This window comes from Bubalus bubalis, chromosome 23, assembly GCF_019923935.1.
Source record: "Bubalus bubalis isolate 160015118507 breed Murrah chromosome 23, NDDB_SH_1, whole genome shotgun sequence".
Classification (NCBI taxonomy): Eukaryota; Metazoa; Chordata; class Mammalia; order Artiodactyla; family Bovidae; genus Bubalus; species Bubalus bubalis.
The window spans coordinates 51,110,968-51,124,829 of record NC_059179.1 but is presented as its reverse complement, the minus strand read 5'-3'; the positions used below and the strand labels follow the sequence as shown (position 1 = coordinate 51,124,829).

At 62.7% G+C, this 13,862-nt stretch overlaps 1 protein-coding gene across 1 annotated transcript; it reads left to right on the top strand.

Annotated features, from left to right (window-relative positions):
• Positions 1-5,347: 5,347 nt before the first annotated feature.
• On the top strand, positions 5,348-11,482 carry LOC123465315 (proline-rich extensin-like protein EPR1). The gene is made up of 6 exons (XM_045164116.1): positions 5,348-5,487; positions 6,204-6,354; positions 8,462-9,341; positions 10,915-10,979; positions 11,147-11,275; positions 11,408-11,482. The coding sequence occupies exons 1-6, from the start codon at positions 5,348-5,350 to the stop codon at positions 11,480-11,482; spliced, it is 1,440 nt and encodes a 479-aa protein (XP_045020051.1).
• Positions 11,483-13,862: the final 2,380 nt, after the last annotated feature.

Below are 13,862 nucleotides of genomic sequence, written 5' to 3'. Positions count from 1 at the left end.
GGGCTGCAAGGAGACACAGGGTCTCTGAGCAGGAGAAGAAGGGGCAGGGCTTGGTGCTGGCGACTGAGGCCCAGAGTCCAGTCCTGGGGGCCCCGAGCTTCCAAGGACACGGAGCGGCCCAGCTCTCTAGGAACAACCCGACCTGCATGCAGGCTGGAGAGGGGGCAGGAGGGTCCTCACCGGGCCTGGGGGAAGAGCCTGCCCAGACAGTACCCAGGTACAGTCGTCCGGTGCCCACCCGGCCCATAGCTGCCCCCAGGTCTGGGGGCTTAGGGCACCCCGGGCACCTCTGTGCTCACTCTGTTCACGCTCACCCACTGGTGTGTCTGGGTCGGGCTGTAGGCATCCCTGGCCTGCCGTCACTCCGCCCCCTCCCCCAGCCACCTCTGAGGGCCTGGGGTAGCTGTGGGCAGCTTCCTGGAGCAGCCCCACGCTTGGGCAAACCTGCAAGGTGATGGCTTTTGGATCACAGAGCAGACGAGTCCATCCCTGTCCTTCAAGAGGCATCTGCCGATGCCTGTGCCCAGGTGCCAAACCCACCCTGGGGCCAGACCTCTGAGACTAGGCGCCATGCCCCTCTGTCCTGGGCAGCCCTCCCTCCCCAGAGAGGGCCTGCCTTTTGTGGGGAGGGTCGGGGCCCCTGGGAGGAGGGAGGCCCAGGGATGCCTGAAGCCCCGGGCCGGCAGCCCCCCATGCTCACCCTGGGGGAGGGAGAAGCCACAGACCCACAGCTGAGTGGGTCCCAGTGAGGCAGCCCCGGGGAAGACAAGCAGGGTTAGCCCGAAGCCCGTGCACCCAGGCTTAAAAACAGACAGCACGTTGCTCCCAAAGGCCCGTCTAGTCAAAGCTATTGTTTTCCCAGTGGTCAAGTATGGATGTGAGAGTTGGACTATAAAGAAGGCTGAGCGCCAAAGAATTGATGCTTTCAAACTGTGGTGTTGGAGAAGACTCTTGAGAGTCCCTTGGACTGCAAGGAGATCCAACCAGTCCATCCTAAAGGAGATCAGCCCTGGGTGTTCTTTGGAAGAACTGATGCTGAAGCTGAAACTCCAATACTTTGGCCACCTGATGCGAAGAACTGACTCATTGGAAAAGACCCTGATGCTGGGCAAGATTGAAGGCAGGAGGAGAAGGGGACGACAGAGGATGAGATGGCTGGATGGCATCACCAATGCGATGGACGTGAGTTTGAGTAAACTCTGGGAGATAGTGTGGGCAAGGAAGCCTGGTGTGCTGCAGACCATGGGGTCACAAAGAGTCGGACACGACTGAGCGACTGAACACCAGCAACTGTGCCCCCAGCTCCTGCCCCCCAGCCGGCTTCCCTGGGGTGCTGATCGCCCCAGTGACGGCCTGAGTGCCTCACAAGTGTCCACTCCAAGCCGCGACTCCAGGCCCAGGGCCTGGCACCCTGAGAAGACCCCACATGGTGAGAAAACGAGGGGCCTGGAGCCGGGGCCTGTGTCGCCACGTGGCAGAAGTGGGGTGGAAGGAAGGCTGCCGGTCTGGGGCGGGGAGACCGTCCTGTGCCACCAGGTGGGCCCAGCGCAGCCTCAAGGGGCCTCACGGCGGGGACGCAGGGGGGTCAGAGAGGCGGCTGTCGGCCCTGCCGCCTAAAGAAGGAGAAAGGGCCGCGGGCCGGGGTGCGGGCACCTCTAGAAGCTGGAAGAGGGGGAAACGATTCTCCCCAGAGCCTCTGGATGGAGCTCAGGGAGCCTCACTTCAGGCTCTGCCTCCAAGACCCTCGGACAGTGAGTCTGCAATTTGTAAGCCACTCAGCTGTGGTCATTTGTTACAGCGGCCACCGAAAGTCACACACCCTCCTGGAACTGAGAGACCTTACCAAGAAAAGAGTGCGGCTTGTACACGCGCACACACACACACGGAGACACAGACAGACAGACACAGACAGACGGACAGACAGACACACACATACACACCAGTCCCAGCACACACACACACAGCAGTCCCAACACTGCCCATGGTCACCACAGGCCTCTGGTCAGCCTCCGGTTGTGGTTCCAGCTCCACCGAGCGAGGACCAAGGCCTGGGATGTCCGGCCCACAGAGGCAGCTAACCTCCCTCGCTGCCCCTGGGGTTCCGGCCCCTGCTCCCTGCTTCCCTGGCCTTCATGCTGGTCATGAACAGCAGATGGTCAGCCTGGGAGACCCTCAGAGACCATGTGGCCTCACAGGAGGGGCCTGTCTGGGGTCACAGAGGCGTGGGGACCCTGCTGGGGACAGAGAAGCTGGGTGACCGTCTCCACAGCCCCTCCTGTGCCGCCCGCCCTGATGTCGGACCTGTGGGGGTCAGAGCTGGGGGTCCAGTCACCTGAAGTCAGAGAGAACCAGTCCTCGCACTGACGCCAACGCAGCTCTGAGACCACGGCCGAGGGCGCGGCCTCCACGTGGGGGATGGCGCTGGGGCAGCGCTGGGGGCGTGGCGATGGCGGGGGGACAGCTTGCAGAGGTGGAGGTGTGGCCGCAGGAGCATCCTCGACGTGATGGAGAGGGCTGGCGGGGCGAGCGAAACAGGAAGGAGAACGGCCTCCAAGGAGCGTGCCCCGAGGGCAGCAGACCCCCTTTCTGCTCCAAGCCGCCGGGTCCCCCACAGCAGCCCCCACGGAACTGTAGCCGGAGGGTCTTTGGAGAGAGCTGTGAGCATCACCTCGAGAGGACGGCGGGATCACGAAAGGGTCAGTGGGGCTTAGGGGTCATGATGGGGTTCAGGGGTCATGATGGGGTTCGGGGGTTCATGATGGGGTTTGGGGGTCATGATGGGGCTCAGGGGTCATGATGGAGTTCAGGGTCATGATGGGGTCCAGGGGTCATGATGGGTTCTGGGGTCATGATGGGCTTCAGAGCTTATGATGGGGTTGGGGATCATGATGGGGTTCAGAGCTCATGATGGGGTTGGGGATCATGATGGGGTTGGGGGGTCATGATGGAGCTCGGAGGTCATGATGGGGTTGGGGGGTCATGATGGAGCTCGGAGGTCATTATGGGGTTGGGGGTCATGATGGGGTTTGGGTGTTCGTGATGGGGTTTGCAGAGAAGGCAATGGCAAGCCACTCCAGTACTCTTGCCTAGAAAATCCCATGGATGGAGGAGCCTGGTAGGCTGCAGTCCATGGGGTCGCTACAAGTCGGACGCGACTGAGCGACTTCATTTTCACTTTTCACTTTTCACTTTCATACAATGGAGAAGGCAATGGCAACCCACTCCAGTGTTCTTGTCTGGAGAATCCCAGGGACGGGGAAGCCTGGTGGGCTGCCGTCTATGGGGTCGCACAGAATCGGACACGACTGAAGCAACTTAACAGCAGCAGCAGATGGGGTTTGGGGGTCATGGTGGGGTTCAGGGGTCATGATGGAGTTCAAGGTCATGATGGTGTCCAGGGGTCATGATGGGTTCTGGGGTCATGATGGGGTTCAAGGTCATGATGGGGTTCAGGGGTCATGATGGGGTTTGGTGTCAAGATGTGGTTCAGGGTCATGATGGGGTTAGAGGGTCATGATGCAGTTCGGGTTCAGGGTCATGATGGGGTTTGGGGTCATGATGGGGTTGGGGGGTCATGATGGAGTTCAGGGGTCATGATGGGGCTCGGGGGTCATGATGGAGTATGGGGTCATGATGGGGTTCCAGGGTCATGATGGGGTTGGGGTGTCATGATGGAGCTTGGGGGTCATGATGGGGTCTGGGAGTCATGATGGGGTTTGGGGGTCATGATGGAGCTCAGGGGTGATGATGGGGTTCGGAGATCATGATGGGGTTGGGGATCATGATGTGGTTGGGGGGTCGTGATGGAGCTCAGAGGTGATGATGGGGTTGGGGGGTCATGACGGGGTTCCAGGGTCCTGATGGGGTTCGGGGGTCATGATGGAGTTCCAGGTCATGATGGGTTCGGGGGTCATGACAGGGTTCCAGGGTCATGATGGGGTTCGGGGCGGGCACAGCAGGGCTCAGGGCACAGTGTTTGGTGCCCTCTGCTGGCGGTGATGGGTTTCCGGCCCGATCCCACTCCTGGTGGGCCGACCCTCTGACCCACCGTAGCAGTCTGTGGGCAGGACCTCGCTGCCCCTCCTCGGCTCCTTCTCCAGCCATCAGAGTGCCCCCAGCCCCGGGGGAACTTGCTCTCGAGTCACGGGAGGGTGGGGCCACCTGGGCCTTCCCCTCCAGGGCGTCTCTGACAGGGTCACCTGCATCCGCTCTCCTGGGAACACACTTGGGCGGCTCCTTCTTCCCCAGCCGCACCCCAGCCCACATCGGCTGTTCCCAGGAAACGGGCAGGATTGGACCTGCCATGCCAGCTCTGTGCAGTGGGCAGTGGGCGGCCCGGGCTGAGGTCAAGGCGGCCAGAGCCAGTCTCTGTGCTGTGTGGGTGGAGGAGGTTTTAGCTTTTCTAATAACAGACAGGGCACCGGGGGCCCGCCTGGGGCTGGAGGGCCTCTCTCCCCGCGCTGGGAGCCCTAATTGCAGGCCGCGTATTTTTGGTTCACGCTTGACGTCTGAGTATGACTCACTCTGAGGACCCTGTCATCAGCGGCTCACCAGGCTCCAGGCCAGGGTTGAAAATGACCACCGTCAGCCCGTCGGCCATTTGTGTCCACATCTAGGCCTCCGGTTGGACCCTGCGGAGGAGGAGGGAGGCGGGGGTGGGAGCTCTGCTCCTCCTAAGCTGGTCCTCGGGGGCGGGGCTCATCCAGTACCACGGTCTCCTTGTCCACACCCGGGGGGCCTGGACACCCTTCCCCGGGGAGGAAGCTCTCCAAGGGGAAGGAGGATTGGGGCACGGGTAGGGACCTGCAGGGTGTGCCCCAGACTCCGGGAGGTGCAGCTGGAGCCCAGGGCACCCTGGAGCCCTCCCCACTCCAGACACTCCTGGGGGGGCCACTGTCTTCATTAGCAGGACTCCGTTGCATGGGGCCTCTGCCCAGCCAGGGGCTCCCAAAACCTGGGCACCGCTGCGGGAAATGCCAACTTGGCGCCTCAGTTTCTGAGTCTCCCAGTGCAAGTCTCCTTGTCCCACTGGCGGGCAGATCCTCCCCAGTCCCATTCATGCACCGCCCCCTGCACGAAGACCCCCTTCCCCAGGCTTCCAGACCTCCGTCAGGTCTGCCTTGCGCCCCTCTGCCCCGAGGGCCCCGCTGCTCCCTGTCAGGCCCTCGACATCCCCCCCGATGTGTGGTCAGGGTGTCCGGGAAGCAAGCACTCGGCCCTGGGGGCTCCCTAGGTCAGGCTCCCTCCCCGGCTCTGGAGGCCAGCTGTGGATGCCCAGTGAGTCAGAGGCATGGGCCTGTAGGGCAGGGAACACCCCGAGCCCACCCTCCTCAATGGAGACTCCTCGATGGCGCAGCCGCCTGGGAGGCTGAGTGCTGGCCGCCTGCTCCCTGGTGGCCTCTGCATGGCAGCCAAGACCCTGTCCTCGAACACGCTCCTGCTGGCACAGGGTCGCCTGCCGCTCCTCTGCTGGGTTTCAGCATTAAGGTGCTTCTTCGGTGGCCGCTGTGGCCAGCCAGCTTGGGTCAGTGCGGAGCCCACTCTGGTCCCCCACGGGAGCAGCATCGTCCCAGGAGAGGAGGCCTCCCCTCTGACCTTCGCACCCATAGGACTCGTGTCACGCGTGAAGACCTGGAGCCTCGAGGAAACCCAAGACCCTGGGAGCCTAGGGCCCAGGGGCATCCGGCTTTGCCACCCCTCTTGCAATTCTTGGTTATAGAAACACGGCCCTCAGATTTCAAAGACAGCTGTTTGGAACTTCTTGGCAGTGGAAACTCTTGAGCAGAACCTTGGAGGTCCCGAGGCATAAGGCCGCAGAGCAGGGCTGCTCTGGGTAAGGGGTGTAGGGCTGGGAAGGGGGCTCTGGCCCTCCCTGTCCGCGCATTCCTGCCCTGGGTCGCTGGGTCCCCTGAGCTGGGCCCCGTGTCCTGGAGAACCTCAGACACGCCCAGGGACGTGTCCTGGGTGCCCGCCCTTGCCTCCCTCGCCCACTCCAGGCCGCGGAAGGCAGGGCTGGGCCTCGGTCAGGGGAGGCAGCTGAGGGGCCCAGGTCAGCCCAGCTGCACGGGGCTGGGCGCCTCTGAGACGACCTCCTAAGTCCTCTAACAGAGGCTGTGCTCACTGGCCGGGGCACGTGTGTGCAGCTGGGCGGCGTGTGTGCAGGGCTTCGGGGCACCCCTGAGAGCCCCATTGGTCACGTCCAGGCTGCAGGTCCCTGGGGTGAATCCTGAACTCCCGCCCTCCATTAAAGCCACACCGCCCGCGACCCACAGCCAGATGCGGCCGGGGTGTCCCCTGCGCCGCCGCCCAGAGTCCAGCGGCCGGGAGGCGCGTCCGGTCCATGGAGCAGCCAGGGTGGGTGCAGGGCTCCCCACCGCTGTCTGAGGGGAGAGGCGGGTTTGTGCAGCCAAGGTCATGGCCACCGTGTCCCAAGGACGCCCCGGCGGGAGGCGCCAGTCCTGCCCAGGTTCCCCGGAATTAGTGGGGAGACGGGCAGGAAGCCAGGCCGTCCCGGGCGCCTGTGGCCACCGGGATGTGTGTGTGCACACGCGGTCCTTTCTGTGACGCGTCGGGGGATGCGACCGGAGCGCCAGCTTCCTCACATCTGAAACTGTGTGACAGTCTCACCCTTCCAGGAAGACACTGACCAGGCCGCAAGAATGCTAAGTGAGTTTCAAGTTCAGGGTTCGAGCTTGTGATTTAGACTACAAACGTGTTTCAGTGGAAAACTGCGTTGTGTAGAGGGCACCCGATCTGATGGTCACCGTCAGCTGGGCTCCACCAAGCATGTAGACGGGGAAAACCTGTCTCCCCTCCCCTACCCCCGGGGAAACCAGGTTTCCCCGCTTTGGTTTCAGTCTCAGTGACCTTTCCATGTGTCTGTCCAGAGTTTCTTAGACCATCTGCCTGGTTCCCCTTTTATTAATGAAGGCAATGGCACCCCACTCCAGTACTCTTGCCTGGAAAATCCCATGGACGGAGGAGCCTGGTAGGCTGCAGTCCATGGGGTCACTAAGAGTCGGACACGACTGAGCAACTTCACTTCCACTTTTCACTTTCATGCATTGGAGAAGGAAATGGCAACCCACTCCAGTGTTCTTGCCTGGAGAATCCCAGGGATGGGGGAGCCTGGTGGGCTGCCGTCTCTGGGGTCGTGCAGAGTCGGACACGACTGAAGTGACTTAGCAGCAGCAGCACCTTTAACATGAGCTAATTTTTATATCTGTGAGTCAGGATTTTATCTTTCACTGAAAATTATCTTTCAACAAATGTATTAGGTTACTGGACTTCTCAGATGGCTCAGTGGCAGAGAATCCACCTGCCAGTGCAGGAGACGTGAGTTCGATCCCTGGGTCAGGAAGATCCCCTGGAGGAGGGCGTGGCAACCCACTCCAGTATTCTTGCCTGGGAAATCCCATGGACAGAGGAGCCTGGCAGTTACAGTCCACGGGGTCACAAAGAGTTGGACACAACTTAGCAACTGAACAAGTGTTAGGTTTCTAGATGTTATGTATCACTTTCCAAAGGTGTGTCTATTGATTCACACACAAACTAGTTAAGGAACCAGGGAAGGTTGAGCGCCAAAGAACTGATGCTTTCAAGCTGTGGGGCTGGAGAAGACCCTTGAGAGTCCCTTGGACTACAAAGAGATCAACCACTGTATCCTAACGGAAATCAACCCTAAGTATTCATTGGAAGGACTGAAACTGAAGCTCCAATACTTTTGCCACCTGATACAAACAGCCGACTCATTAGAAAAGACCTTGATGCTGGGAAAGATTGAGGACAGGAGGAAAAGGGGATGACAGAAGATGAGATGGTTGGATGGCATCACCAACTCAATGGACATGCTGCTGCTGCTGCTGCTGCTAAGTCACTCCAGTCGTGTCTGACTCTGTGCGACCCCATAGATGGCAGCCCACCAGGCTCCCCCGTCCCTGGGATTCTCCAGGCAAGAACAATGGAGTGGGTTGCCATTTCCTTCTCCAATGCGTGACAGTGAAACGTGAAAGTGAAATCGCTCAGTCGTGTCCGACTCTTCGCGACCCCACGGACTGCAGCCCACCAGGCTCCTCCGCCCATGGGATTTTCCAGGCAAGAGTACTGGAGTGGGGTGCCATTGCCATCTCCCAATGAACGTGAGTTTGAGTAAACTCCGGGAGTTGGTGATGGACAGTGAGGCCTGGCATGCTGTGGTTCATGGGGTCAAAAAGAGTCAGACATGACTGAGCGCCTGAACAACAACAAATGCAGTAAAAACGCTGGAAGTTTGTAAGTAAGAACGTTTTGAATAACTGTGACAGTTTTTAGAAACTCAGAAATAGATATATAGAGTACGGACGTCACAAGAGTGGCGAGTCTCGGTGTGAAGAGTAGTGGAGCTCAGCCCAGCCCTGCTGTCCTGGACCCCGAGCCGGTGGTCCCCCCAGCCCATCGTCCCCCCAGCCCGTGGTCCCCCCAGCCCATCGTCCCTCCATCCCATCATCCCCCCAGCCCATGGTTCCCCCAGCCCATCATCCCCCCAGCCCATGGTCCCCCCAGCCCATCGTCCCCCCAGCCCGTGGTCCCCCCAGCCCATCGTCCCTCCATCCCATCATCCCCCCAGCCCATGGTTCCCCCAGCCCATCATCCCCCCAGCCCATGGTTCCCCCAGCCCATCGTCCCTCCATCCCATCATCCCCCCAGCCCATGGTTCCCCCAGCCCATCATCCCCCCAGCCCATGGTTCCCCCAGCCCATCGTCCCCCCAGCCCGTGGTTCCCCCAGCCCATGATCCCTCCAGCCCATCATCCCCCCAGCCCATCGTCCCTCCATCCCATCATCCCCACAGCCCGTGTTCCTCCCAGCCCATCGTCCCCCCAACACATGGTTCCCCCAGCCCATCATCCCCCCAGCCCATGGTTCCCCCAGCCCATCATCCCCCCAGCCCATGGTTCCCCCAGCCCATGATCCCTCCAGCCCATGGTTCCCCCAGCCCATCATCCCCCCAGCCCATGGTTCCCCCAGCCCATCGTCCCCCCAGCCCGTGGTCCCCCCAGCCCATGGTCCCCCCAGCCCATCATCCCCCCAGCCCGTGGTCCCCCCAGCCCATCGTCCCCCCAGCCCATCGTCCCCCCAGCCTGTGGTCCCCCCAGCCCATTGTCCCCCCAGCCCATGGTTCCCCCAGCCCATCGTCCCTCCAGCCCATGGTCTCCCCAGCCCGTGGTCCCCCCAGCTCGTGGTCCTCGCCTGGGCCTCCTCCCTGCTGGGCCTCCACGGCAGCTCTGGACTCTCAGAACCCCTTTCCCTCGCAGTCAGCCCAGGGTGCCTCCTCCCTGGTCTGGGTTCAGCAAATGTGTGCTGGTAAGTGAAGGCTACTCATTTTGTAAACCCTTCCTCAGGCGGGAGCCGCTGAGCGTGCTTTATAAGCCCTGCTGGGCCCCAGCCCCTCCCGCCCCCATGCTGGGGAGCCTCAGTGGTAGGGCCCCGCCCCTGGCGACGCTTGAGGGTGCCGGTCCCCGTGCCCAGCCTGAGGCTCCTCCCTGGAGCCCCCTGTGGGCTGGAGGCTCTGTCCGGCTTGACCTGTCCCCCAAGGGGCCCCGGGAAGGAGCAGGGCTCACAGGCTCTAGGGCTCGGTCAGGGCCCTGCTGCCCGTGGGCACTGCCTGCTTCCAGAGTCTTCTGCACACCGGGGGCTCCGAAGGGGAAACCGAGGCAGGAGGCTGTTGGTCCTCTCGGGCCAAGCAGAGCCCCCCTTCCTTCTCCTCCTTCCCCTGGGCCCCTCTGGCTCCCGAGCCCCACGTGGACTGAACTCTGGGCTGCTGTGCCTTGGGGGGCCGTTCCAGGGGTTCTGGAAACGCTGGGGCCCCACAAGGAGAGGGTGGGAGAGCCGGTCCCCCACCCCAGTGGCCAGGCTTGAGGGGCGGGAGCTGGGTCCGTGTCCGCAGAGGAGGCGAGGGAGCTGGGCTGGAGGGGAGTGGCGAGGGTGCTGGCAGGGCCGCGCCTTCTGCAGCATGGCCAGCAGAGGGCGCCCGCGCACCACCGCGGGTGCAGGACCTGGTGCTGGGTGCCCCTCGGGCAGCAGGGGGCTGCGGGCCCACCCTGGCTACCTCCTCCGGACGGGAGCCAGCTGGCACTTGACTGGGCTCTGATGACTGCTTCCTCCCGCGTTCGGGGACCAGGCGGCCTCTTGCCGGCAGAGCCAGGAGGGTCCGGGGTCCCTCAGGCCTCCTTCCGGCGGCCCCCACGGGGGCTCCTGGTTTCCTGGCAGTGGCTGCAGGTCCCAGGACTGGGCCTTTCAGCAGCTGCCCCTGCCCGCGTGGAGACAGGGCTTCCCAGCCACGCGGTGGCACCCAGCTCAGAGCCAGGAGGGTCCCTCCCGGAAGGCCGGGCTCCTGCAGGACAAACAGCCGCCCAGCGCCTTCTGCCCTCCCTGCGTCCCCGGGCTCCTCTTTCCGTCTCTCCCCAGATACAGACATCTTCTTGTGTTCTCACTCTTTCTGTAACAAGCAACTTTTACAATACTTCACATCATTAAACATTATAATTTATTTGAATAACCGACTGCCTAGGACAAAGCCCTAAGTTCCTGGGAGCTTTGAGCTCCTGTGGCTTAGGGGCCCTCCCAGCTAGGGCAGGGCCTGGGGGGCCTTGGAGGGGAGGAACACCCCAGAGCAGCACAGTGGGGGAGCCAGAGCCTCCTTCTGCTTCCCATGGGGGAAGCAGGTCCTTCCCAGGACCCCGGACTTGGTGCTGGGTGCTCTGTGTTGGGGCTCCCTGCTCCTGGCATGGACCCGTTGCTTGTGCTGAAATCAGGAAGTTAACAGGCCATTTGTCTCCTGCCTCTGCTGGAGCGGCGCTTGCCTTCTCCTGAGATCGGGGGCAGGGGCGGCTCCTGGGGTCCCGGGCTCCCCCACACCCGAACCCGCTCCCTCTAGGGCCCAGGACCTCTCAGAGCCCATCCTGTGAGGGGCTTGTGGCCCCAGAGACATCATCACCCTTGGTGAAGAGCAGGGTCCCAGGGCGGGGAGGCCGCCTCTGCCCGGGGGCCCCGCCCAACCCAGCCTCCTAGCTCCGGCCTGGCCTTCCCTCTCCACATTCCTGGCCCCCCATCCACCTGTCTGCACAGGCCTCTAGGGTCAGGCGGCCCCACAGAACCGGCTCTTCTAGCCGCCCCGCTTGGCTGGCCTCGCCCAGGCCCTGGGGCGCCGGGGCTGTAAGCTGCAGGGAGGTGGAGGCGGTTCTCTGGTCAGGGTGGCGTCTGAGGCCTGTGTGAGCTCACAGGCCGCTGGGACGGAGGTGCGGGCTGAGCCCTGGGCTATGGCTCACATGCGGCTCCCATCCGGGGCTGCCTCCCTGACTCAAGCCTTCGCCCAGGGTTGAGGGGCCCCCGCCCCACGCATGGCCCCTCCGGCCCCCCTGGGCCTGCAGACGGAGAGCCAGCCTCGGGTCCTCAGGCCCCAGGCCGAGCTGCAGACCCTGGGGACGCTGCCCCCTGCCCCCTAGTGTGACCTCCAGCACCCAGGTCCCCCCACCACTGAGGGCCTGCTCACGAGGCCCTGGGCTGGAGCTTCGCCCACCCCCCTTCCCGCCTCCGTTTCCTGCTTCCCGCTCCCTCTCCTCCTCTTCCTCCCCCTGCTTCCTCCTCTCCCCCCCCATCTCTCCCCTCGTCCCCCTTCTCCCTCTCTTACCTCCCTCCTCCTGCTCCCTGTCCACCCCCCTCCTCCCATCCCCTTTCATTCTCCCCTCCACCTCCTCCCCTCTCCCCCTCCCTCCACTCCTCCCCCTCCTTCTTCACCCCTCCCCCTTCTCCTCCTCCCTCTCCCCAATCCCCTCCCCCTTCATTTTCCCTCCCCCTCCTCCCCCTCCCTCACCCCTCCTTCTCCCCTCTCCAGCCCCTCCCTCTCCCCTCCTCCCCCTCTCCCTTTGCCCCTCATTTTCTCTCCTCCCCCTCCCTCTCCCCTCCCCCTCCCCCTGTTCCTCCCCCTCTTCCCCTCCCTCCCCTCTCTCCTCCCCCTCACTCCCTCTCCCCTGCCTCCCTCTCCCTCTCCCCTCCCTCCCCCTCCTCCCTCTCCCCTCTCCAGCTCCTCCCGCTGCACTTCCTCTGCTGCTCTCTCCCTGTGAGTCAGCAGGGAGCTGAGAGTTTCTCAGTGGTCAGTCTAGCAGCAGCCCCTCCCAAGGCCTCTTTGCTTCCAGAATGCTCTGCACCTGAGGCTTCCTCAGCAGCTGACTGAGGGGGGCCACTGGCCCCACCCCATCCGACTCAGCCCGGCTTCTCCCTGGTGTGTGGATGGGCAGGCTGGAGTAGCAGAGAGCTGACCTTGGGGCCAGCCACCCACCTGCACTCTGCTCCAGGCTCCAGCTGACCAGGGCCCCGGCCCGCGCCCACCCCCACCCCCTGGGAAAGGCCTTCCTGGGCTCCCCTCCCCTTGAGCCCCTCAGCTGGGGGTGGAGGGGGGAGGAGGGAAGGGGACAGAGGTAGAAGGGGCCCGAGTCCCTGTCTGTTAGGGGGCCTTGGCTGTTTGATCCCTTGAGGACCACCCATCACAGCAGCTCACAGCTCGCGCTCTCCCTTGGGCCTCCCCAGGGCAGCTTCTGGGGCCTCTCCCCAGGGGCCCTCTCCGCAGGGGCCCTCACAGCTGACACATCCCTGGCTGCAGACTGAAGCCCCAACCGCGGACATGCAGACACGGCCAGCCTCTCAGCAGGAGGTGCACAGTGGGGAAACCCCGACACAGAGGGTGACCTGACACCCCCACTGCTGGGCACCTGGCCACCCCCCTAGACACCCACCCCCACCCTCCAGCCCACTCCCCGCCCCCGTTTCCGAGGACTCTGGGGGCCTTGGGCACGACGCTGTGGGAACAGACCTCAAGTCTCACCTCCTCCGTCACTCAGAGAGCTCTCCCTACAGCAGGTGACAAGGCTTCCTTTTCAAGCCAAAGTTTCCTTCCCGCCGGCCAGGCCTCCTGCAACTCTAGGCAGAGGCTGTGAAATCACAGGCGCCCCTAGAAGGGGGCCTGGCGTCCTGCGAGTGGACCCCCTGGGCCCCAGCCTTGCTTCTGTTGATGGGTGAGGCAGGGTGAGCGCTCAGACGACCCCGGGGGTAGGGGGTGACTGCGGGCTGAGACAAGGAGCAGAGGGTCAGGTCGGAGGGTCAGGTCGGGGGTGGGGGCGCCAGGGACGAGGCACCTAGGACAGCCTTCCGGAGGCGCCAGCCCCTCCTGGAGGCTCTGGGGGCATAGCCAGGCCCCCACCCAGCAGCTCTGCCTCGGGAACTCCCAGACCAAGCTTGGCAACAGCTCATAAATATTCATTTGAAAATTAAAGTCCCATTAAAGAACTAATTCACTGCTGATATTTGCAAATTATTTTTGTATTCATGCAAAACTACAGTGCCATCCCTGCTCCTGGTCTGAGGACTGGGGTCCCCTCTCCTGCCTGTCCCTGTGGACCCAGGTCAGCGAGCGGACCTCAGGGAGGAGCAGGGTCAGAACAATCGGCCTGGGTGAATGAGGTGGAAAAGAGCCAAAGGGATCTTCTAGAGCAACCCTGTAAGAACCACAGGCATTTTACCGCATTTTTTCAGATTTTTCGGGACCCCTTATGTACTTTTAAAATGTTTTATTGTGGATGTGTCCAACCACACACAAACTCTAGAGGGAGGCCTTCAGGTCCAAGCCCCACCGCCATGTTCCTGGCGCCAGGTCACACCCCCCAGTCGCTCGAAAGGGTCCTGAGCTCTTTCTTCTCACTCTCTTTCCCTCTCCTTTTCCACGAGCTCCTCCTGCTCGACATTGTTGGGAAGGGGAACATTTCTACAGAACCTAAATGTTCAACCTTTGGGGGCTGGTTAAACATCTGGCTACAATCCAGCGGTGGCCCA

Coding starts and splice junctions, on each gene's coding strand:
- LOC123465315 (XM_045164116.1), top strand. CDS start 5,348: ATGGCGCAGCCGCCTGGGAGGCTGAGTGCTGGCCGCCTGCTCCCTGGT. Junction 5,488..6,203: donor TGCTGGGTTTCAGCATTAAG/GTGCTTCTTCGG, acceptor GGTCACGTCCAG/GCTGCAGGTCCCTGGGGTGA. Junction 11,276..11,407: donor CACAGGCCGCTGGGACGGAG/GTGCGGGCTGAG, acceptor CTGGGCCTGCAG/ACGGAGAGCCAGCCTCGGGT.